Source organism: Lolium perenne, chromosome 4, assembly GCF_019359855.2.
Source record: "Lolium perenne isolate Kyuss_39 chromosome 4, Kyuss_2.0, whole genome shotgun sequence".
Lineage (NCBI taxonomy): Eukaryota > Viridiplantae > Streptophyta > Magnoliopsida > Poales > Poaceae > Lolium > Lolium perenne.
Window position 1 is genome coordinate 2,455,969 of NC_067247.2, and position 26,259 is coordinate 2,482,227.

General features: G+C 47.7%; 1 protein-coding gene and 1 pseudogene across 1 annotated transcript; one reads left to right on the forward strand and one right to left on the reverse strand.

Moving 5' to 3' along the window:
- LOC139830788 (uncharacterized) lies at positions 1 to 22,859 on the forward strand. Its single transcript, XM_071819621.1, has 7 exons — positions 1 to 317; positions 416 to 488; positions 589 to 843; positions 926 to 1,365; positions 1,538 to 1,868; positions 1,948 to 2,118; positions 22,840 to 22,859. Exons 1-7 carry the CDS (start codon positions 198 to 200, stop codon positions 22,857 to 22,859), a joined length of 1,410 nt encoding a protein of 469 aa, XP_071675722.1. The 5' UTR covers positions 1 to 197.
- A 223-nt stretch (positions 22,860 to 23,082) lies between these two features.
- LOC127297668 (AAA-ATPase At3g28510-like) lies at positions 23,083 to 24,512 on the reverse strand (annotated as a pseudogene).
- Between the last annotated feature and the right edge of the window lie 1,747 nt (positions 24,513 to 26,259).

Below are 26,259 nucleotides of genomic sequence, written 5' to 3' on the forward strand. Positions count from 1 at the left end.
CTCGTAGGTTCCTTGCTCTTTTCCTTTTCTATTTGAAGAATTTTATTTTGCCTTGCTTTTTATGCTGCCACTATTTTGTCACAGTGATGATGAAGAAACACCAACTTTAGATGTGGCTGCTCGAACGAGCACGTCACATACTTTAGTTATTTCAGAAAAACCAGTTGAAGGGGAGGAATCGTCGCCTCCTCAACAAAATGTTGATACATCTACTCCTCCTTCGAGCCCCCGTGCCCCTTCACCAAAAAGGGCACGGGTTGAAAAGATTGTTGATCCCGCCTCAGTTGGGCAGTTCGTCGACTCTGCTCTTAGATGATGTAAGTTTGTCGGCATCTATATTTTCCTTATTTTGTTTTTTCACACCTTTTCTCTTTTTCATGCCGACGTTTCTTTTGATGTACTTACCTTTGAACAGCCAATGATCAAAGAGCTTCTTCGGATCGGGTCCCAATTTGTTGGGTACCGTGAATATGCCGCCAGAGCCGAAGGTAACGACTTTTATACTTGCTATTTTTCTTTGACTTTCTATTCCTGTTGCTTGTCGCTATTTTTTGATCTTTCTTTTCTTTCTTTTTCATATCTCGACAGAAAAACTTTCAGAGGCCAACGAACGTGTCGACGCACTTGCTCAAAAACTCGAGCAAAGTGAGGCGGCTCGCAAGAAAGCTGAACTTGCTGCTAGCAAAGCCAAGGCCGAGGTTGATGAAGCCAAGGTGAAAGCTGCTAGTGTCGAGGAGCTGCAGAGAAGGCTCAAAGATGCCGAATCTGCCTTAGATGAGCAGAAAACTGCGCAAACTGTGCGTGAACAAGAAATCATCAAGCGTCTGAAGTCGCAAAGTCGACGTACGCTGAGTAATATCATCAACCCCTTCTATTGTACTTCCTGTTTCTTGGTTTTTGACTAATGGTTTGTCTCGTGTGGCAGCCCAAACAAACCAAGATTTTGATCTGGAGAATCCCGTCAATGACCCTCTCCTTGATGCACTTTCTCTTCTGGAGTTCCATGGGCGCGAAATTCGTGAAGGCGTGGCCAATGCCAGTGCAAGTTTGTCGGCGTTGTTCCCCTACTTCTTCCCGAAGAAAGAGGAACCTTCGACTTTCCTTGCCCTTGCCAAGCTTTTCAATTCGTCGGAAGACCTGGGATTGAAGATGCGTCAGGAGAATATGAAGGTTGCTGTCGAGAGTACTGTTGCCCTGGTTGCTGACAGCCAACAGACGCTTGATTGGATGAAGGTTGGCGACACCAGCCAGATAGAGCATTCGAGATGGAGGTCGCTGATCAAGGCAGCCAAGCCCAACACTAAGAAGATCTTGGCGTATCTGGGGATCAAGCCAGCTTCGACTCCTAGCTCCTCGAGGCCGGAGGTCTAGTTGCATGCCTCCTTGTTTCTTTTTCTGTTTCTTTTGCTTTTGTTGCCAAAGTAGTTGTTTTGGCGACACTCATTTCTTTAGCTCTACTGTAGTGCCCTTGTAATGATTCCAAGAAATTAATGAAAAACTCTATCTGTCATTTGATGTTGTCTTGTCTAAATTTCAGTTGATATTTGATAACTATACTCCAACTTCCGCTCCTTCCAATGTATCGCCTTCTTCTCGTGCGAGGAGAGCTTTTGCTGATACTGCACCTGTCGACGATACCTTGTCGCAAGAACTGGATGAACTTCGGCAGCAACTTCAGTATGCGAAGAAGCAAACACTTGTGATGATGGAGCAATCTCGTAAGTCATCTGAAGCCGAAAAAATTGCTCTTCAACAAGCTCACGAAGCCGTGGCTGCTAAGGAAATTGCTGCTTCCGAGGCTGAAAAGGCAACTACTCGAGAAAATTTCATGCTCGAATTAATGAATGAAGCCAGTGCAGATATGTCGGGTATGCCTGTTTCGTCCGCTGATATTTTTTATCTTCATGCTACTGTTTCTTAGAGGTTTCCACTTCTTTGTTTTGATAGGTGCCTTTGTTGATGCTGCTGCCGAGGAAGAGAGGGTAAATGCTAGGACAACCCTCCTTGTTAATCTTTCCCTGGACCATGGTTCGTTGTTTTGGGCTACCCCAGAGAGGACCCGCCAAATTGTCAGATTTCAAGATCGCGCCTCTCAAACTCGCGATTTCCTTGACTTCTGTACCAAAACCTTGTCCATGGTTTACAACTCCATGTTTCCTCGGAACGTCCAACCAAAAACTCTTCCTGAATTGATGGAAAGGTTCAAGGATGCTCGCAGTATCCATGATTTTGTCAAAGCTCAACTAGTAGCTGGCGCGCATTTGCTCTTATCATGCTCCAAATCTGCCACTCGAAGCTTGACCTTACCCAGGTTGTCGAGAAGGTTCACCAAAAAGTAAAACGTCGGAGAGTTGGTGTTGACAGGATTAACACGAAGGTTACGCCTATAGCCGAAGAGATGATTGAAGACCTACTTCGGATGGATGCCGACTTTTTTGCCGATGGCCATTATGCCGATTTTCTTGGTGCTGCTCCTGAGGAAAACAGGGTTACTCTTGATGACATATTGAATCAAGACTAGTTAGTTTCTTCTTGTAGATATTTCTTCTTTGTAATCCATGACTATATTGTAAAGCAATCATTATATTTCTCTGTTTGTTTAGCCCCCGAGTGTTTCGGTGACTCTTTACTATATTTGTATACTTGCGAGGTTTTTGAACCAAGGCATTTATATATTTAAGGCGAATATGAGCCCCCAAGCTTTTTATTGAGTACTATTTTGTATTTTTGTTGACTCACGAGGTATTTGAATACCAAGGCAAGTTTTTCCTTTTGTCGATGAACTATATTGAAATTCGTGGAGCGAAGACTTTGGTCATGTCGATAAAGAAGAAAAGTTATATTGTCACTATCTTTATTATATTGCAGCACCGCGAGCCCGCCTCATTAAAAACCTTCTCCGGCCCCACTCGGTGCCCCGAAAAAGGAAAAGAGTGCGTCTGAAAACTCGCGGGCGTTTCGGACATTGAAGCTTTACAAAGACTATATTTTGACTCTAGGCGTAAAAACGCCGAACTTGCGCCACGTTCCAGGGCTTTGGCTCCTCCACCCCTGTCTTCTTGTCCTTTATTCTGTATGCTCCTCCTCCAATTACTTCCGTGACAATGTAAGGGCCAAGCCATGGTGACTCGAGTTTTTCATGACTTTTTTGCGTGAGCCGAAGAACTAGGTCTCCCACCTGAAAAGATCTTGGCCGCAAACGTCGATCGTGGTAATTCTTCAAGTCCTGTTGATATTTGGTTACCCGAGATAATACTTCATCTCGGGCTTCATCAAGTGCGTCGACGTCGTCTTCTAGCACTCTTCTCGACGTTTCTTCATCATATTCAGCGACACGTGGAGAGTTGTGCTCTATCTCGATTGGTAGTACTGCCTCTGCTCCATGAACCAGGAAAAACGGAGTTTCCTGCGTTGCTGTGTTTGGTGTTGTTCGGATGCTCCACAACACGCTTGGTAGTTCTTCTGGCCAGGTATGTCGAGCTTTTTCCAGTGGTCCTAACAAGCGCTTCTTGATACCATTGCAGATGATGCCATTGGCTTTCTCGACTTGCCCATTGGTTTGAGGATGTGCAACTGACGCAAAGTTCAGCTTAATACCCACCTCTTCGCAATAATCTTTGAATTCATGGGATGTGAAGTTGCTGCCGTTGTCTGTGACGATGCTGTGGGGCACTCCAAATCTGAAGACGAGGCCTTTTACGAATTTTACTGCGGATGCTCCATCTGGTGAATTTATCGGCTTCGCTTCTATCCACTTTGTAAACTTATCGACAGCTACTAGCATGTACTCCTTTCCTCCTGGCCAGGATTTGTGTAACTTACCCACCATATCAAGTCCCCATTGAGCAAAGGGCCAAGACAATGGTATTGGTGCTAGCTCTGCTGCTGGAGAGTGAGGTTTTGCGGCGAACCTTTGACATGCGTCGCAAGTTCTTACTATGTCCTTGGCGTCCTCGATTGCTGTCAACCAGTAGAATCCTGCCCGAAAAACCTTGGCTGCGATAGCTCGACTACTTGCGTGGTGGCCACATATTCCTTCGTGTACATCCTTCAGGATTATTCTTCCTTCTTCGGGTGTAACGCACCTTTGCAAAACGCCTGAAATACTTCGCTTATACAATTCTCCCTTGACCACCGTAAAAGCTTTGGAGCGTCGAATTACTCGCCTTGCTTCAACTGGATCATCGTATTTCTTTCCTCATGATGTATGATATGTACGGCTGCATCCACGGTATCTGTATCACCATGACCAAGTCCTGATCCTCTTCTTCGTCCTCTTGCTTTTCCTTGGCAGCCCCCGAGGGTTTCTTCTCCTTCTTTTTTGACTTTGTTGGCTTAGTGGATCTCTCTCTTATCTCTTCCCAGAATACACCTGGCGGGATTGGAAGGCACTGTGACCCGATGTTTGCAAGAACGTCGGCTTCGTCGTTGCTCAACCTGCTAATATGATTTACTTCGCATCCATCGAATAACTTCTCAAGCTCGTTGTACACCTCCTTGTATGCCATCATGCTATCATTGATTGCATCACATTGGTTCATAACTTGCTGAGCCACCAACTGTGAGTCGCCAAAGATTTTTAATCGAGTTGCTCCGCAGGCTTTTGCCATCTTCATCCCGTGTATGAGAGCCTCATATTCTGCTTCATTGTTAGATGCGTTAAGGAACGTCATCCGGAGGATGTACTTCAATTTGTCGCCTTCAGGTGATATGAGTACTACTCCTGCGCCAGCTCCTTCTAGTCTCTTGGACCCATCAAAGTTCATGGTCCAAGTTCTCGATAAATCTGGAGGTCCTGTATTTTGCAACTCCATCCATTACTGCGATGAAGTCAGGCAGTCTTTGCGACTTTATTGCTTTTCTAATTTCATACGTGATGTCCCGAGGGGAAAGTTCTATTCCCCAAAGGGAGACACGACCCGTAGCTTCTGGGTTATTCAGTATATTTGACAAGGGAGCTTCATTGACCACTATGATCGGGTGTGCCGAAAAATAGTGGCGCAATTTTCGTGCTGTCGTGAACACTCCATATGCTAGTTTTTGGTACTGAGGGTACCTTTGTTTTGAAGGTGACAAGACTTCGCTCACGAAGTATACTGGCCGCTGCACTCCATGGATTTTCCCTTCTTCTTCTCTTTCGACAACTAATACCGTGCTAACCACTTGGGGCGTGGCTGCAATATATAGCAGGAGAGGTTCCTTTTCCTTTGGAGCCACCAGGATTGGTGGTGTCGAGATTTTTCGCTTCAAATCCTCGAAAGCTCTGTCGGCCTCTTCGTTCCACTGGAATTTATCTCCTTGTTTTATCAGCGCATAAAATGGTAACGCTTTTCTCCTAACTCGGCGACGAACCTGCTCAAAGCTGCGACTCGCCCGATTAGCTGCTGTATTTCTTTCAACTTTGTTGGCTTTCTCATTGTTTCTATGGCTTGTATTTTGTCGGGATTTGCTTCAATCCCTCTTGACGAAACTAGAAACCCCTGAAGTTCTACTGGTGGGACGCCAACAGAACACTTCGTTGGGTTCAGTTTGAGGGAGAAATTGTCGGGGGTGAAAAAAGTTTCTTTGAGTTACTAGATCAATGTTGTCCCCTTTTTGATGTTATGACGACATCATCGATGTATACTTGCACGTTTTTCCCGATCTGTGTTGCTAAACACTTCGCATCATCCTCGATATGTTGCTCCCGCATTTTTAGACCAAAGGGCATTGTTTTGTAGCAAAACACGCCGTAAGGTGTAATAAACGCTGTCTTGGCTTCATCATCTTCTTTTAATCTGATCTGGTTATAACCAGAGTATGCATCCAAGAAGGAAAGACGTTCGCAACCTGCCGTGGAGTCGATAATTTGATCGATCCTTGGGAGGGGAAAGTGATCCTTAGGACAATGTTTATTGAGACACGTAAAGTCGACGCACATGCGAAGGACTGTCGTGTTTTTCTTCGGCACCATCACAGGGTTAGCTACACATGTGGCTTCGGTAGATATTTCTCTGATAAAACCAGCTTCTTCGAGTCGAGTTATTTCTGAAAGCATGGCTTTGCGGTTTGGTTCCGAAAAACGCCGCAAAGGTTGTCTGTTTGGTTTCGCGGTTGGATCCAAATTTAGGTGGTGCTCGGCAAGTTCCCTGGGTACTCCTGGCAGGTCAGCTGGACACCTTGCACAGAGTTTCCAGTTCTCACGGAGGAACTTGACGAGCGCGCTTTCCTATGCGAAATCCATATCGTTTGCGATAGATGTCGTCTTTTTGGATCTGTCGGGTGAATCTGCACCTCCTTAGAATTTTTCTCTGTGTTGAAAGTTGATTCTTTATTTGGCCTTCCAACGTCTGGCAGTACGTCGTAATCAGTCATGCTTTTTGACGCCAAGTACTCGGCTTGCATCCCGAAAGTTTCTGCCAACCTGTGAAAATCCTTGTCGCACTTATCGGCTAAGGCAAAGCTTCCCTTGACTGTGATTGGTCCTCTTGGTCCGGGCAACCTCCACAACAGGTATGTATAGTGTGGTACTGCCATAAATCTAGCATATGCTGGTCGTCCCAACAGAGCGTGGTATTGTGATGGAAAATCCACGACTTCAAATTCGAGCTTCTCGATTCTATAATTTTCTCGGGTCCCAAATTGAACATCGAGATTGATTTTTCCCAATGGATAACTTGGTTTCTCTGGTGTGATGCCGTGGAATCTTGTGTCTGTTGGTTTCAAGTTTGCTAAGGATATGTTCATCTTCCTCAATGTATCTGCATACATGAGGTTCAAGCTGCTGCCGCCGTCTATGAACACTCGAGAGACATCAAATCCTGCGATAATCGCCGCGTAATAAGTGCTGACTGCCCTGGTCGAGGAACTTGCTGCGGATGATCTGCTATTGTGAAGCCGATATCTTGTCCTGACCAATTAAGGTACTCAACTGTTGGTGGAGGCATTTTCTCTGCCATAAACACCTGTCGTGAGATTACTTTTTGAGCTCTATTGGACGGCCTTCCCTTCTGAATCATCAACACTGCTCCGTTGGAATTAGGATCAACATAGGGTGGTGGTGCGGGTGCTGCCGCTATTCTTAGCTGGTGTCGATTGTCCTCTGTAATCGCGGGAGGTGGCGGGAGATGAACCTCGCTCCTAGGCTCCCGAGGGTTTCTCTGTGCTGCTCGAGCGTGAGCATTTTCTGCGTATCTGAACATTGCCTGAAAATTTCGACAGTCTTTCTGCAGGTGCCCTGACTGTCTTTTCCCGTTGCTGTCGAGGAAGAAGTGCATCCGGCACGGTCCGTTCAGCATTTCCTCGGGGACACGAAAGGTCTTGGAAACCTCGGCCCACTATTTTGCCTGTTGCGTGAATCATCCCTATTATCACCTCGCTGTTCACCGCTTCTCCGGTAATCATCTCTGTTGCCTCCGTATTTGTCCGAAAACCTGCCGAAATTTGTTCTGGGGCGTCGTAGTTCTGGTACGTCCGAGGAAATCTTCGCCTCGGTTGATAGTTTCGACCACGGTCCTCCTCTGGCGACCTGTGTCGTTTGTTGTGGACAGCGTCTTCTCCATCTGCCCATTTATTTGCTATCTCCATTAACGCGGATACTGTCCTTGGATTGGTCCTTCCCAAATCCTCGACAAAGTCTCCACGCCTGACTCCTGCGACAAACGCATCTATTGCTCTCTCGTCAGATATGTTTTCTGCCGAGTTTTTGATGATATTCCACCTCTGGATGTACTTTCTCATTGGCTCATCTGGCTTTTGTCGACACGCTCTCAACTCCTCTAACGATGCGGGTTTTTTGCACGTGGATCTGAAGTTCTTGACGAACACGTCCTCGAAACTTTCCCAGCTGTCGATGGATCCTGGAGCGAGTTTCTTTATCCATGATCGTGCGGCACCACTCAGGTGCACCTGGATGCTTTGCATGGCTGTTGCCCTAGTTCCTCCCGTCGCCTTCACCGTCTCCAGATAGTCGACTAGCCAATCCTCTGGATCTTGAAGGCCGTCGAATTTCTTGAAATTATCGGGTAACTTGAATCCTGAGGGGACTCGCGTTTTTCGGACTCTCCTCGTGAAGCATGGTAAGCCGCACATATCTTCGTCGTTGAGTTCTGGGGATTGCCGATGATCCCTTCTGTTTTGCTGCGCTCTGTCGACTCTTGCTTGTGCTGCTGTGTCTCTTGCTCCACTTGGCCCTTCAGGTGCTGCCGCTGTTGCTTCTTTGCGGGTCGCGGACTATTTTGCCTTGCCACTCCTTCGGGAGGCGTTGATATAAACGCTGTCCCCATAGCTCCAACTCCTGCTACCGCCATATTGTACAGTGTTTCCCTTGGGTCACCCGGAGGTGGTTTAGATGCAAGGATAAAAGCATGTGTCGCCATATACCCAGCCTCTGGTGTCTTAGGGATGATGTTTCCTCTTGTATCTATCGACATAAAGGACATGTCGAGGTTTTGAACCAAGTGTTCTCTTTCTGCCTCGGGTATGTGTTGCAGCCTTGATCTTGCTCTGTTCCGCGCCTCCCGATGGCTATCACCCGTAGTTCTAGATTGTCGACTTAGATCTGCCCTTCTCCCGCTGGATGCGAAGCTGCCTCCTTTCTCTGTTCAACTCAGTCGTCTGTTTTTCCAATTCCCTGGCAGCTCGTGCGAGCCTATATTGATATGCTTGCAATTCTTCCGGTGTGGCTGTGGTAGCCATTGGTTCTCCGTGCCGTTCATAGCTCTCGCAGCTCTGTCCCACGCTGCTTGTGAAAGTTGAACTCTATCTCGCGGCTCGGCCCGACGTATTTGTTGCCCAAGCCTTGTCGCAGATTGGAGGGATCGACGTATGGATTTCCCAAACTGTCGAAAGCCTCAGATGTCTCCTCTTGACCTTCAATGGCGTAAATCTGATGATACCTTGTACTCAGATCTATGTTGGGTTTGGTGACATCATCGTTGAGATTGATGAAGACCTTGCCCACTGTGAGAGATTTGTCGATGAAGTCATAACTGTCGACATCGCTTGAGCCATCGCTTATATACGAGTCCGCAGATGACTCAAACGATATGTCGTTGAAGATCTTGGCGAGTTTCTCTCTTGCTCGATCGACGTAGCGTGTCGCCGAGGTTTCTTCTTCTCCTGACTCGTTTGACGATGCATAGCTTGAAAAATCGGAATCGGCCACTGATGATCCCGACGAAATCGGAATTTCGACACGATACGATCCTTCCTTCTCGACGCGAAAGTGGAACCTTCCGAACGTCATCTCCATGGGCTCCGCCAGATACGCATATGCATCCAAACGGGAGGGTGGGTGAGGTACAAAATCGACAAGACCAGTAGCGATCTGTTTACCTCGATCCATTGTGTTGCTTGCGGTTGACGATGTCGAAGATCTTGAGCGTGCCATCGAGATCAGCTCCTTACGCCTCTAATTCCCACAGACGGCGCCAATTGACAAGGGATTAACTTGTCAATGCCTATGGATTGTAGGCTAGGGTTTAGTTAGAAGTAGAGGGTAAGTAGATCTCGAAGGTTTCAGCCGAAAAGTACTCGACGATTGTGAAAACTAGGGTTTGCAGACAATGATTCGATTGATTCTTTGTCCCTCGACTCCCCCTTATATATGAGGTGAAGCCGAGGGATTCGTGCTATACAAGTTTACAGAGTCCGGGACGGTTTCTAACTCATCCCGCCAGATTACAAACAACACTTCCTATTACAACTCTATCTTTCCTTAGTAAATCTTGGGCTCCCGAATCTTCTTATTCTTCGGGTATTTGGGCTTCCAGTAAACCCCGGGTACCATCTTCGGCAGGCCCATTTGGGATGCCTATGTCAGCCTCTACCACAAAAGAAACGATACGATATGATGCGAAAGGAGGTGAATGTCCGGCCCAAGCCCTGTGCAGTTCCCAGGTTGACAGTTGGTCTTCACTGGGAGGCCAAGCTCATGGGGAGAGGTGCTCATACTAGGATTCGTAAGTGAAAGGTTATGGTTGATGATCCGCGTACTGTGTTACGATTATTCGGGGAAATCCCGACGGATGAAATCAAATGTTGTGGCACAAGTGTGCAACCTCTGCAGAGTGTAAACCTATTCGAATAGCCGCGTCCACGGTTACGGACGGTTGGAAAGGCCATACAGTTTCCGATGTCATATCTTTGAAAATGATGTTGAAAGGTGATGGTGAATTGACTTGTGGTGAATTGAATTGAAATCACCACTTGAATGGTGGGAATGACACTAATGTTCCCCCTTGGGTTAGTTAGCACTTGAGTAAGCTTTTCTCAAAACTTTGTGAACTAAAACTAGCTTTATGCAAATAAACTAGAGCTTAGCAAACCCTACTAGAATGTCCAGCACTTCCATTAGTTTGAGTTTGCGAGTACTCAACGTACTCACGGCTTTGTCCCTGGCTATTCAAATGGCCAGAGTATGAAGATGAACAAGGAGATGACCAGCAGGATGCCTACGACAACTAAGCGCCTTCCGACGTCAAGCGTTGGCCTGTGGACTAGAGAGTCCTTGTATCTTACGCTTCCGCTATGTTGAACTATGAACTTGTGTTTGTTTGTTGATCAATAGATCAACTATTCGTGTAATATGGATCATGTGATTCCAGTTTGTAAGACTTATGGGTTGTAATGAATGATGATCATGATACTTAACTATTATGCCTCGCAACAACAATATTCCTGGGATTGCGATGTATGACATAATAGGCATTCGGACTTAAAAATCCGGGTGTTGACAAGTTGGTATCAGAGCCATTGTTTGACCTTAGAAGACCTTAGTTAGAATGGGCGTTCTGAAAAATTTAACTTTGAAATCAAATGAAAGAACTTATTTGTGAAAACTTACTACACTCTCGTCTTGAGACTTTGCCAAAATTTGAGGAATCAGGTTCTATCTTATTTGAATCAACTTAAAAATTTGCCACACTTTGCACTCTCTAACTTACTCATCCAATTCTCTTTCAGATGGAGCCGAATGAACCCCTCAACACCAAGTTTTATCAGCTTGGGAACGGAGGAAGCTTGATCTTCGAGCATGACCTCGACTCCCTGTCGGATCACCTTGGCCGCCCACACCCCGAGTTTCACGGGATTCGAGGTGGACGACCAGCCGGGAGGGGAACTGCAGTGGATTATCACTGCCGACTTGAGGGGCAAGCTGGAGCCTCCCACCTCGGAGAGGATCCTTTTCTCTTTCAGGGAAAGCAACTGGCTCGACGGGCTTGCACGTGCTCTTCAGGAAGCACTTGCTCGTCTGTGCGGACAGAATACCGAAGCCCTTCGTGAGGAACGCTTTGCGCATCTCGCACGGCGTAACTCTGACGGAAGACCCATGAATGTGCCACTCCACCCCCAGTTGAGGCACCATGTGGATCACTTGGACTTCATGCTCTACCAGACTCAGAGGGACCTCGACGCCTCTCGCGCTTACGCGAACCAGACCCATGCTCACATCATCGAGCAGGGTGAGGCGATCAAGCTACTCAACAACGACCGCAGGAACCTTCGCCAGCAGCGTGCCAAGAAGGACGCTACGATTCGCCGCCTTCGCGACCGGATCGCGTCACTTGAGGCCACTGTCACGGCCCAGGAGGATCAGATTCGTCACATGGAGGAGGACGATGAAGGCATCGATATTCAGGGAGGAGACGCCTTTCTGAGCGATGACGATGACTTTGAGGAGGACGAGAACACCGAGGAGGAGGACTACGAGTTCCTGGAGGCCGGACAGGATGACTACGTCCCGATTGATATCGACGATGAGGAGTAGTTGCACTAGTTTCACTTATAGTAGGTGTGAGTTGTATCCCGTCCTTTGTATCGTAGCATGGGAATGGTTCTTAAAACCATTGGAGTATGTGTGTAGTTTGTACTATGTGTGCATGAATGAATGAATGTTATGTTTGTCATGAAAAGATTACAGGTTTTCAAATGTTTTTCAAACTAAAATGAACCATAGAATGTTCCCTCTTATCTCATGATCTTCTATACCTTCAGATGGCCCCTCCGAATCGCACCAACGACGCGATGATGCAGCTTCTGCAAACCCTGCTTGCAGACCGGGAAACCGAGAGAGCCGAGCGCCAAGCCAACATCATCGCCTTGCAGAACATCGCCCAAGGCCATGGAAATCATGACCACCCCGGATCCAAGCTCAAGAACTTCCAGAACACCAACCCTCCGGTGTTTAGCAAGACCGAGGAGCCCCTCGACGCCGACGATTGGCTCCAGACTATGGAGAACAATCTGGAAGTAGCTGGAGTGGAAGCCAACGAGAAGGTGTTGTTCGCCACTCACTACCTCGCTGGACCAGCTCGCGCTTGGTGGACAAGTACCCGTGCCATGAACGGAGGTCAATTCATGACTTGGGAGGATTTCAAACTCAAGTTCAGCAAGTACCATGTACCCCCGGGTCTTATCAAGAAGATGAGGGATGAGTTCCGTGAACTGAAACAAGGTCGCATGACGGTGGTTGAGTACCGCGACAAATTTCTCACCTTGTCAAGGTATGCACCTGATGAGACTGACACCGTTGAGAAGAGGAAGGAGAGATTCCTGAACGGACTGCATGATGAGATGCAGACTGTCCTCGTCAACATCCCCTTCGCCGACCTCGAAGCCCTTGTTGACTCCGCCATCCAGATGGAGGGCAAGTTAAACCAAGCCAATGAGAACCGCAAGCGCCGCATGGCAAATCAGAGTGGATCAAGCCACCCCCAAAAGTTTCGCCCTAGCTCAAGCGGAGGTTTCAATCCGAGACATAACAAACCCCCGATACAGAACTCTCGCCCCGGTTATCAGAACCGAAGTGGAGGAAACTCCAAGCCAGGAGGCTACAACCCCAACTACAACAACAACAACTACAACCGCGCTCCACCTCGAGCCCCGAACACCACCAACACCAACACCAACACCAACCCCAGAACCGGGAGCAATGCCATTCCCGTTGCGAACAAGCAGGACAAGAGCACTATCACTTGTTATGAGTGTGGTGTAGTGGGGCACTACTCCAACGAGTGTCCCAAGCGTCTTGCCAAGCTCGCCGGCAACACCGCTGCTCCTGCTCAGCAGCAACGCCGTGTCTCCACCGGCAAGAAGTTCGCCCCCAACAACCCCAACAACCGCAACGGCCGCCTCTACCACATGAACGCCGAAGAAGCCCAGGAAGCCCCAGATGTGGTACTGGGTATGTTTTCTGTCAACCACACCCCTGCTAGAGTGTTGTTTGATTCCGGAGCATCGCATTCCTTTGTCACCGAAGATTTTGCATCAACAAGTAAAATTCAACCCCTCAGTTTGAAGCATGTTATGATAGTTCAAATCCCCGGATCAACCACCAAAGCCAGAAAATTTTGTAAAAATGTGCCAATCAAAATCCATGATGTTGATTTCTTTGCAAATCTCATCATACTTGGAACCAAAGGTTTGGAAGTTGTCCTAGGAATGGACTGGATGTCCAAACACAATGGATTGATAGATTGCGCCAAGAAAGCCATAACCATGACTAGCAAGCACCGGAATCGTAGTTGAGCACGTCTCGAAAAACTACCCAGAAAATTTACCTGCAACCAAAGTGTATCCAAGCCTACTCTGGATCAAATCAGGGTCGTTTGTCGCTACCCTGATGTGTTTCCGGATGATCTACCCGGTATGCCCCCGGACCGGGATATCGAGTTTATCATCGAGTTAATCCCCGGAACTGGACCCATCGCCCAGAGAGCCTACAGCATGAACGCAGCCGAACTTGTGGAGCTGAAGAAGCAAATAGATGACATGTTAGCCAAAGGTTTGATCAGACCAAGTGCATCCCCCTGGAGATCCCCCGTCTTGTTTGTCGACAAGAAGGATGGTGCAAATCGTTTATGCACCGACTATCGTAAGCTTAACGATGTCACCATCAAAAACAAATACCCCTTACCCAAGATCGAAGACTTGTTCGACCAACTCACCGGATCCCGAGTTTTCTCGAAAATTGATCTTAGAACTGGATACCACCAACTGAAGATCCGAGCCACCGATATTCCAAAAACTGCCTTTACCACCAGATATGGGTTGTATGAGTACAACGTCATGTCATTTGGACTGACCAATGCTCCCGCTTATTTCATGAATCTCATGAATAAGATCTTCATGAACTTCTTGGACAAATTTGTCGTTGTTTTCATCGACGACATTTTGGTCTACTCCAAGTCCGAAGAAGAACATGAACAGCATCTGGAGATTGTTCTAGAAACCCTGAGACAGCACCAGTTGTACGCCAAGTTTAGCAAGTGCGAGTTTTGGCTGGAAGAAGTTGGATTCCTCGGACACATCTTGTCTGCAGGAGGAATTGCCGTAGATCCCGCCAAGATCAAAACGGTTATGGAATGGAAAGCTCCGACCACACAAACTGAGGTCCGTGCTTTTCTTGGATTAGCCGGATATTACCGCAGATTTGTAGAAGGTTTTTCGAGCATCGCTCGACCAATGACCCAACTGCTGAAAAAGGACAGAAAGTTTGAGTGGACCGACAAGTGTGAAGAGAGCTTTCAACAGCTCAAGAGTAGACTGACAACAGCCCCAATCCTGATCATGCCAGATATCGCAAAGCCCTTTGACGTATATTGCGACGCCTCCAAGACTGGACTTGGATGCGTGCTTATGCAAGAAGGAAAGGTTGTATCCTACCTTTCTAGACAACTTAAGCAACATGAGCAGAACTACCCAACCCACGACCTCGAGCTTGCAGCCGTGGTTTTAGCCTTGAAAGTTTGGCGTCATTACCTCATGGGTAATCGATGCGAGATTTACTCCGACCACAAAAGCCTCAAATACATTTTCACCCAGAAGGAGTTAAACATGAGACAACGCCGATGGATCGAATTGATCAAGGATTACGACATGGAGATTCACTACCACCCCGGCAAGGCCAATGTGGTAGCGGATGCTTTGAGTCGATCGCCGTGCGCTTGAACTCCATGCTCGCAACCGAACAGCCTAGTTTGCACCAAGAGTTTGAACAGTTCAGACTTGAACTTGTAAGTGAAGGATTCCTAGCCAGCATCGAACTGCAACCCACCTTGATTGGTCAGATCAAGGAAGCCCAGAAGGACAACGCTAGCATTGATGGAATCAAGAAACAGATAGCCGCAGGAAAAGCCCCCGGATTCACCATTGACGAAGCCGGAGTGCTTTGGTACAAAGAACGCCTCTGCGTACCATCGGACTCTGACCTGAAACAAGTCATCCTGCAAGAAGCCCATGACACCCTTTACTCAATCCACCCCGGAGGTACCAAGATGTACCAGGACCTGAAAGAACAATTTTGGTGGCACGGAATGAAGAGAGAGATCGGTAGCTATATCGCTAAGTGTGACATCTGCCAGAGAGTTAAGGCAGAACACCAAAGACCCGCCGGACTGTTGCAACCCCTTCAGATTCCAGAATGGAAATGGGACTCCGTAGGAATGGACTTTATCACCGGACTGCCCAAATCCAGCAAAGGCAATGATTCCATATGGGTAGTGGTCGATAGATTGACCAAAGTCGCCCATTTCATCGCCGTCAAAACCACCTATCAAGGCCCCAAGTTAGCTGAACTCTACATCTCCAGAATAGTCGCCTTGCACGGAACCCCCAAATCGATAGTGTCAGATAGAGGATCACAGTTCACCTCAAGGTTCTGGCAGAAAGTGCATGAAGGACTAGGCACTCACCTAAATTTCAGCACCGCCTATCACCCTCAGACCGACGGACAGACTGAGAGAGTAAACCAGATACTGGAAGACATGCTTAGAGCATGCGTACTGGAATACGGATCCAAGTGGGAAGACTGCCTACCTTACGCAGAATTCTCATACAACAATAGTTATCAAGCCAGCCTACAGATGGCCCCCTTTGAAGCCTTGTACGGAAGGAAGTGCCGTACCCCCCTGAACTGGTCAGAAGTCGGAGAGAGTCAAGTTTTCGGCCCGGACGTTCTTCGTGAAGCCGAAGAGAAGGTTCACAAGATCCGTGAGTACCTCAAGACTGCGCAATCCAGACAGAAGAGCTACGCCGACAAGAGACGTCGGGAGATGACCTTTGAGATCGGAGATTTTGTCTATCTCAAAGTATCCCCCTTGAAAGGGATGCAAAGGTTTCAGCTGAAAGGAAAGCTTGCACCTCGCTACGTGGGACCTTTCCAAGTCCTCAGCCGCCGAGGTGAAGTATCTTATCAACTGGAGTTGCCTGAAGAAATGTCGGCTGTGCACGACGTTTTTCACATCTCACTTCTCCGGAAATGTCTTGAAGTCCCTGAGAAGACCGAAGTGTTCAAGAACATCGATCACCGATCGGTAGATATCAATCAGGATCTGACTTACCGCGAAGTGCCGATTCGCATCCTAGAAGAAGCTTACCGAACCACCCGCACCCGAAGCATCAAGTTTCTGAAGATCCAATGGAGTAATCATACCAAGGATGAAGCCACCTGGGAACGCGAAGACTTCATGAAGAAGGAGTACCCAGATCTCTTTAGTACCTAACTTTCTTTTCGATCTCGGGACGAGATCTTTTGTAAGGGGGAAGGGTTTGTAACACCCCAAATTTCAATGAAAAGAAAGTTAGAGAATTCAGAAAGCAAAATTTCAAACCAACAAAAACTTTTCTTTTGCATATAGTACCATGCATAGGACCTGTGCATTTGAGTGATATGCCATGATGATTGTTGTTACTTGTATCTTGATGTGCTCTAAAACCCTAGAGTGATCATATGAAGATCACCAACCAAATAAATCAAAGTGGAAGAAAATTCCAATAAATACAAAACCCTAAAAACCCTCACTTATGCTCTATGGCATTTTTATAAATTTTGACCCTAGACCTATTTGGTCTTCACCATTAGTTGAATAATGTTATTAAACACTTATTACAACTTTTGGAACCAAGGTTTCACTTTTCAAATAAATTTCAAACACAATTTCCACTCACATGAGATATTGGCCAAATCTGCCAATTTTAGTCTGATCACCACTTTGAGCCCCTGCAATTCAATTTTTCCAAACCAATTCTTGCTAATTCTTTGCACCATTTCAAAGTCAACATCAAGGTGAACAACTTTGATGAAGATCACCCTGCCCAATTTCATCCTTGATCAATAGCTATGCTCATCCAAAGTTGCAACATCTTCACAAGTGCAACAATCTCCACTTAGCCATTTTGGCCAATCTTTGAATTCAAATTTTTCCACCACCACCTCCAATCACCTCTGGTCATTTACAACTTATCTCAACACTCACATTTCAAAAACTTTCACCTTTTGAATTATTTCAAATTTGGAGAATTTTGCAATTTGCAAAATATAGCACTATTTGACACTATTGGAAATAGTGTTCTATACACACCAAACCTACACTACACTACCCCAAATGGTTCCCCTGCCCCCTTTCACCCTGAATGGCAACATTGAAACCCTAGGGAGAGAGAGAGAACAAGCAAGACATGGCCATGCCGGCCCATGCCGGCCATGTTCTTCTCCCCCTCTCTCCATTGCTTCTCTACACTGGCCCTGGTGCCCACACTCGCCACCGCACACTCCTACCTCACCCTAGCCAAGCCACGGTCGAGCTCGACGCCAACCATCGCCGGAGATCGCGCGCCGAGATCAGCCCTGGATGCCGCTCGCGTCGCGCATGGACGCCACTGGCCACGCGCCGCGCAGCCACTCCGCACTCGCCCTGGACCCCCTGTGCACACGTTGAGCACCGCAGTGACACCGCGACGCCCCCAGACACGCGCCCAGCCCAGACCCGTGACCGCCGGCGCCGGAGACGACGACTTGCTCCCGTACGCGCCGCGGCCGTCGTGGAAGCAATGCGACCCAACCAAGCCTCCCCCGACCAAGCTGTCGCTGCCGTTAGACTCGCCTGGACCCGTAGAGCATCGCCATGACCACGCCTAGCTCGACCAGCCGCCGGAGAAGCCGCGCCATGGTCGACCTTGCCACTGCCCCGCACCCCTTGCTCAATCCTATAAATAGAGCGTTCCCTGGAAGCAACTGAGCACACCACCTCACTCCCCACCCTTCACAACCTCGCCTAGCACCGTTAGCCACCTCGATCGTCGCCGGAGCAAGTCCAATCGCAAGCTCGGAGCCGCGGAAGCCCTGGAGAAATCGCCATTGATCCAGGCCACCTCGAGCTCCGCCACTGCTACCAGCTGCTTCACCGTCGTCTACACCTTCCCCGAGCACACTGCCATCCCTCGCTGGAGCCGCGGTGAGCTCTCCGACCCCCTACCCTCGCCGCCAACCTCCCTGCCTCTCGCCGGAGAAGACGACGCACCAGCGCCGTCCGATCCCGATCTAATCCTACGTCCCACAATAAAACATACCGTTTCGGGTTTAAAAAGAGGCCGACAGGCGGACCCCACTGTCGGGCAGCCCACGCGGGCACAGACGCGTGGTGGGCTGGCCGTGGGCCTGTTTAAATGATTTGGCCCAGTAGCTTTTCCCGCCGGCCCTTTTTATTCAAACTTAGATTAATTAATTCAAATGAATTTGAATACTGCCTCCACTTTGAAATTCAACCATTTCAAATTGGCTAAACCAAATTTAGTGAATTTTATATTGCTAGAAAGCCACTGAAATTCTCTACAACATGCCACTGGCCTCATGGTCAAATTCTTTGTAGAATTAATGTGACAAAAATAACAAGGCAGGGACTATTCCCTATTCAAATAATTCTTAAAAATCAACCAAAATAGATATTAAGTTAATTCCAACTCTAATAGCTCACATTTGACTTACACTAATTGTTTATGCAATAAAATGGTGTGGTCACTTTGCATGATCATGCCATGGTTTAATGAATGGATATTTTGACTAGTTTAACTAGTTGATATTGTCCAAAACTATTAAAGTTAATTTGTGTGAAGCCTTACACTTCACTTAAAACTTGTCTCACATGGATTCATGGGATGTTTGGACCCCTGGTCCCAAACTCTCTTATATGAATTATTTGAGATTTAAATCCATGGTAGGGTTATTTAAATGGTATGAGGTGACCCACCTCATTTAAATCATTTTCCCAAATGATGATGATGATGAACATTTGACTTAGGTCAAGATGAGTTCATCCATGATTGTTGGAGAAATTAAATCTTAAGAAGATTTCAATGAGAGGAAATTATTTCTCAAGAACCCTATGGAAACTATCATTTACATATAGAATACAAATCATATTTAAATCCCACAACCCATGCACCCTAGTTTATTTATGTGTGTGCATAGAGTAGTTTGTGTGTTTATTTGTGATGTGTGGAATAGCCATGGAATTAGTGAGTAATTATACTCGTATTCAAATTTAGACGGTAGCACCGGAGAGTACGCCGAAGAAGAAGGTTGCTACCAGGAGGAGGAAGAGGAACAGTTTGAGAACTACCAAGGCAAGCTAAATTACTATGCAAGCTTTTATTCTTGCCAAGTGCAAAGCCCCTTGGGGCAAGGCACCATGTCTTACCTTTTCTTATGTGAACCCATCCCAAGTTTTTACTTGTTTTCCAAATGATTTTCCTTTTATAGTTAACTTTGGTCAAAATACAAGTGGTTTTTAGAGTAGGGAGTTAGCCTTTCCAAGCAAAGCAAGGTAGCACCTCTCATGAATTAGAGCTAGTGCTAATGAACTAACCTTAACTACTCTAGATGGGAACTTTGTGATTTTGAAAGGATTTTTAAACCTTGGAATGAAGATGCATTCCATTGAATGAGTTTTGAAGGTGAATATGACCAAGAGAAGATGGTGATTTTTGATAAAACATGATGTGGGTTTGAATGCGATACCTTTCCAATTCTCAAGTACCCCCACAATACCTGATTATGGGTAGGGCTTAACTGGAAGTTTATGCGTCTTAGTATGGGTTCCCTCTAAACAAGCGTCATCGGGGTTATGCCGAAAGCTGCCTCTACCACAAAAGAAACGATACGATATGATGCGAAAGGAGGTGAATGTCCGGCCCAAGCCTGTGCAGTTCCAAAGTTGACAGTTGGTCTTCACTGGGAGGCCAAGCTCATGGGGAGAGGTGCTCATACTAGGATTCGTAAGTGAAAGGTTATGGTTGATGATCCGCGTACTGTGTTACGATTATTCGGGGAAATCCCGACGGATGAAATCAAATGTTGTGGCACAAGTGTGCAACCTCTGCAGAGTGTAAACCTATTCGAATAGCCGCGTCCACGGTTACGGACGGTTGGAAAGGCCATACAGTTTCCGATGTCATATCTTTGAAAATGATGTTGAAAGGTGATGGTGAATTGACTTGTGGTGAATTGAATTGAAATCACCACTTGAATGGTGGGAATGACACTAATGTTCCCCCTTGGGTTAGTTAGCACTTGAGTAAGCTTTTCTCAAAACTTTGTGAACTAAAACTAGCTTTATGCAAATAAACTAGAGCTTAGCAAACCCTACTAGAATGTCCAGCACTTCCATTAGTTTGAGTTTGCGAGTACTCAACGTACTCACGGCTTTGTCCCTGGCTATTCAAATGGCCAGAGTATGAAGATGAACAAGGAGATGACCAGCAGGATGCCTACGACAACTAAGCGCCTTCCGACGTCAAGCGTTGGCCTGTGGACTAGAGAGTCCTTGTATCTTACGCTTCCGCTATGTTGAACTATGAACTTGTGTTTGTTTGTTGATCAATAGATCAACTATTCGTGTAATATGGATCATGTGATTCCAGTTTGTAAGACTTATGGGTTGTAATGAATGATGACTGTGATACTTAACTATTATGCCTCGCAACAACAATATTCCTGGGATTGCGATGTATGACATAATAGGCATTCGGACTTAAAAATCCGGGTGTTGACACCTTGCAAGCATCCGCAACTACAAGAAAGTAATTAAGAATAAATCTAACCACAGCCTTAAACTCTGAGATCCTGCGATCCCTCCTGCATCGATATACCAACGGGGGGTTTAGGTTTCTGTCACTCTGGCAACCCCGCAATTGGCAAACGAATACAAGATGCATTCCCCTAGGCCCATAAATGATGAAGTGTCATGTAGTCTACGTTCACATGACACCACTAGAAGAATAACACCACAACTTAAATATCATACCATTGAATATTACTCAACCATAGTTCACTACTAACATTTAGACTTCACCCATGTCCTCAAGAACTAAACGAACTACTCACGAGACATCATATGGAACATGATCAGAGGTGATATGATGATGAATAACAATCTGAACATAAACTTGGTTCAATGGTTTCACTCAATAGCATCAACAACAAGTAGAGATCGATACCGGGAGAGTTTCCCCTATCAAACAATCAAGATCAAACCCAAATTGCTACGGCGGTGACGGTGTCCAGCGGTGGAGACGGCGGTGATGATGGTGGAGATGATGATGATGGTGATGGAGATGATGTCCAGCTCGATGACGGTGACGATGGCGTCGATTTCCCCCTCCCGGAGGGAATTTCCCCGGCGGATTCCTGCCCGCCGGAGAGCTCTTTTCTCTCTGGTGTTCTCCGCCCCGCAGAGGCGGCTGTAACTCTTCGCGAGGTACCCTCTGTGGCTTAGGTTTTCGGGACGAAGGGTTTCGCGAAGAAAAGGAGGCGAAAGGGGCTGTGGGGCCCCCACACCACATGGTGGCGCGGCCAGGCCATGGGCCGCGCCGCCCTATGGTGTGGGCCCACCCTGGGTCCAGCTGGCTCCTCCTTCTGGCTTCCTTCGTCATCTTGAAAAATAGGATTTTTGGTATAATTTCCTTCCACAGTTGATCTTCCGAAATATTGCGTTCTGACGGTGCTTTTTCCAGCAGAATCCTGGCTCTGGTGCTTGATCCTCCAATAATGATGAAACATGCAAAATAGATGAAATAACATAAGTATTGTGTCCCAATATGAAATATATCAATGAATAACAGCAAATTATGATATAAAATAGTGATGCAAATTGGACGTATCAAGTCCAGAAGCTCGCTTTCGACCACTTCAAGAGGAACTAGCTGGATGGTTCAGAAGGGAAGTCGTCGATCCTAAAGGAGAACACTATGTAGAGGACGTAGAACTTCATATGCATTAAATTATGTATGGAAACTTGTTCAAAATTGTATATGGTCATCCGATGATATTGAATATATATTGTATATTCCTCTTGAATTCTTTTCGGTTCTAATTTCAAATTTGATTGAAATTGTACATTCATATGCATGTATGTAGTAACGTAGAATATGTGAAACTCCTTCAAAATTAAAATAAAACACAAAAGAAATAAAACAATACAAGTTTAGGGGGGGGGGGGGGGCTAAAACCCTAAACCTGCGGCGGCCTTTAGTCGCGGTTGGCCAGGAGAACCGCGACTAAAGGTCCTCCGCCCCGACGGACTGTTGGCGGCCACGTGGATGTGCCTTTAGTCGCGGTTCGTAAGCAACCGCGACTAAAGGGGGGGGCCTTTAGTCGCGCTTATTTGGTCGCGGTTGCGCAACCGCGACTAATGGCAGTTGCGAACCGCGACCAAAGGCCCTTTTTCCACCAGTGAGCGTGGAAAGGTGCTACTCGCTCCGTTCTAAAATATAAGGCGTATAAATTTAGTCAGAAGTTAACATTTTTTAAGTTAGCCAAACATAAAAACATCTAGAATACCAAACCAATATAAGTAGATCGACCATAAAATACATTTTTCATAGTGTATTTCCTTAATATTGCAAATGTTGATGTTTATATAAATATATATATATATATATTTAGTTAAACTCTTAGTAAATTTTAACTTTTGATTAAATTATATGGCCTGTATTTTAAAACCGAGGAGTATAGCATATACTCATTTTCTCATCGTTTTTGGCCATCAACATTTTTGATTAAAAATACTTAGACTATTGCAGACCCGAGCTTGGAGTCCTAGACCTACACATATTACACAGACTCAACACCAAGCACAGCTCGGACTAGCTCAACAACACGTACACGGACATGACCAAGAGACTAACTACTAGTCCTAACCTGACTCAAACACGCAGAACACACACACCTAGCTCATACGCACATGCATGCATCCACAGCTCTAACCGACTGCACTAATCAAGATTACCCTCACAGTTCAGGTCAATCTCGCTCTCGGCTTAGTACTACATCGTCTCCGCTGTCAATGCACTCGGCTGCAGCGCGTCTACGGCCGGGGCAGGTGCGTGATCTCTCCTGCGGCGCAGCTCGCCGACGAGCTTCCTCAAGGCGGCGGAGGCGCCCGCGCCGTCGCATCCCATGAACACCTCGCCGATGTCGGCGGGCGTAATGCGCACGTCATCATCAGCGGCGAGCAGGCCCTCGGCCAGGGCCATGAGGCCGTTCACTTCGTCGTCGGTATCCTCGCCAACTCGGAGGTAGTTCTTGGCGAGCACGCGGAGCGCGGCGGGCGAGCAGTATCCGAGCTCGATCTTGCGGTCCATTCGGCCTGGGCAGACCAGCGCCGGGTCGAGCCGCTCCGGGTGGTTGGTGGTGAAGATTATGAGGCGCTCGCCGATGCAGGAAGACCAGAGCCCGTCAACGAAGTTGAGAAGGCCGGAGAGGCTTATGGACTCCCGCCCAATCGTCGCGGGTGGCAGCATCGACATCTTGGCGTTGTTGTCGTCGTCGTCTTCGTCGATGATGCCGCCGCCCTTCTTCCTGCGGTCAGAGAGGTCGAGGGAGCAGTCGATGTCCTCGACTACGTTGACGGACTTGGGCGTGGTGGAGACGAGCAGGCGGCGGAGGTGGGAGTTGGTGGCCACGGTTGTGAGCTCTAGGTCGTAGACGTCGAACATGAGGAGGTTGGCGATCGCCGCGACGAGGCTGGTCTTGCCGGTGCCGGGAAGGCCGTGGAGCAGGTACCCGTGCTTCCACGCACGGCCGACGCTCGCGTAGTGCTCCCGCCGGGACGCAAAGCGGAGCAGGTCGGCACGGATCTCCTCGCGGAGCGCCGGGTCCACGGCGAGTGTGTCGAACGTGGAGGGGTGGGAGAATGCGTGGGAGGTCCAGAGGCGCTGGTACTCCTCGCCGTTGGTGTAGAGCCTGTGCTCCCGCGACGTGAACCGCATCCTGTGCACGAAGTCGCGGTGCTGACGCAGGAACTGGAGCTCGAGGCTGCGGTGGACGCCGCCACCGCCGGAGGGGCCCTTGCCGCCGCCATACACGTCGACGGGCGCGCGGTGGAGGTCCACTTCACCATGACGCCCTTCCAGGTGTCGTGGGCGGTGTGGGCGTCCGGGAGAGAGGCGACAGCGCGGCTCCCCCCGCGCGGCTTGTAGAGGCGCACGGCGGGGGCCGCGGTGAGGCAGCGCGCACCGAGGTAGAGCTGCGCGGCATCGTAAATGTCGTTGGCTACGCCGGTGATGGTGGCACCGTCGGCCTCGTAGATGAGGATGGTGGCCGTGGGGGCCCGGAACGCGGCGGTGACCCGCGCCAGGAAGCGGCGTAGCCACTGCTCAGCCTCCGGCGGGACGAAGTCCCGCATGGCCGCCCGGAACACCATGACCATCACGATCAGCGAGCCCACCGATCGACAGTCCAGGACCATCTCCATGGCCGCCGCGTCTAGCTTGTTCGCTGGCGTCGCCACGCTAGCTTGCTGCACTAGTAGAAAACAGGTCTTTCGTCCAAAGCCCCTGGGAGCTTTAGTCCCGGTTTTAAAGCAAACCGGGACCAGTGGGAGGCATTGGTCCCGGTTCGTTTCACGCGGCGCGACGCCACCCTCTGGTCCCGGTTCGTTTGGGGCCTTTAGTCCCGGTTTGTGGTGCAGCAGGGCGCGTCAGGGCGTGTCAGGCCCCGACCCCTTTTAGTCCCGGTTGGTATCACCAACCGGGACCAAAGGTCTACCCTTTGGTCTATATATACCCTTACCCTGCCCAAGTTTGAGCCACACTTAGCATTTTCCACTTCTTAGCACAAGAGAGGTGTATGTTTCTTTACCCTCTTCATATGCATAAGAGGTGTTTGATGAAATGCCTAAGAGCTTTTGCTAGTTGAGTTCACAGAAAACAAGCCACATTTAACTGTCTTTTTTCTTCTCCATCGAGGTTAACAACTTAATTTATCCTTTTGTCTGTCATTGATAAAATGCATGTGTATATATATACATCGCTTCACTAATCATGATGTTCTGTAATAGTTTTTTAATAAGCTTAATTATATCATGCAGATGAATCGGCAATGGATGTACGGTGACCAACGCCTTCACGAGTTCACTTCGGGCCTGCAAAATTTTATCAATGTGACTGAGGAAAACAAACGGGGTGGTTTTATGTAGTGTCCATGTGTTAACTGTCAGAATGTCATAAATTACTCTTCCTCGAGGACCATTCACACCCACCTGCTGCGGTCCGGTTTTATGCCCCACTACAATTGTTGGACCAAGCACGGAGAAAAAGGGGTTATCATGGAAGACAACAAAGAAGAAGAGGACGATGACAACTATCCCATGTTCGCTGAATACGGTGATACTGCAAAGGGGGATTGTTTTCCATTAGAAGACAACAATGAAGACAATAAAGCAGAAGATCAAGAGGTATCAGATGAGCCTGCTGATGATCTTGGTCGGGTCATTGCTGATGCAAGGAGACAATGTGAAACTGAAAAGGAAAGGTTGAACTTCGACAAGACATTAGAGGATCACAACAAATTGTTGTACCCAACTTGCGAAAATGGCCAGAAAAAGCTAGGTAGCACACTAGAATTGTTGCAATGGAAGGCAGAGAACGGTGTGACTGACTCGGGGTTTGAAAAGTTGCTAAAAATAATTAAGAAGCAGCTTCCAAGGGGTAACGAATTACCCGCCAGTACGTACAAAGCGAAGAAGGTTGTCTGCCCTCTAGGATTAGATGTGCAGAAGATACATGCATGCATTAATGACTGCATCCTCTACCGCGGCGAGTACGAGAATTTGGATGCATGCCCGGTGTGCACTGCATTGCGGTATAAGATCAGACAAGATTACCCGGGTGATGTTGAGGGTGAGCGCCCCAGGAAGAGGGTTCCTGCCAAGGTTATGTGGTATGCTCCTATAATACCACGGCTGAAACGTTTGTTCAGAAATAAAGAGCATGACAGGTTGTTGCGATGGCACAAAGCAGACCGTAAGAAAGACGAGATGATTAGACACCCCGCTGATGGGTCCTAGTGGAGAAAAATCGATAGAAAGTTTCCGTACTTTGCAGAGGATGCAAGGAACTTAAGGTTTGGTCTAAGTACAGATGGCATGAATCCTTTTGGAGAGCAGAGCTGCAGTCATAGCACCTGGCATGTGACTCTTTGTATCTATAACCTTCCTCCTT

What these genes read in the sequence shown, in the direction of transcription:
- LOC139830788 (XM_071819621.1), top strand. Translation starts at nt 198, where the DNA reads ATGTTGATACATCTACTCCTCCTTCGAGCCCCCGTGCCCCTTCACCAA. An exon ending in CGACTCTGCTCTTAGATGAT is followed by an intron (nt 318 to 415) that starts GTAAGTTTGTCG and finishes ACCTTTGAACAG; the next exon opens with CCAATGATCAAAGAGCTTCT. An exon ending in CTAGCTCCTCGAGGCCGGAG is followed by an intron (nt 1,366 to 1,537) that starts GTCTAGTTGCAT and finishes TCTAAATTTCAG; the next exon opens with TTGATATTTGATAACTATAC.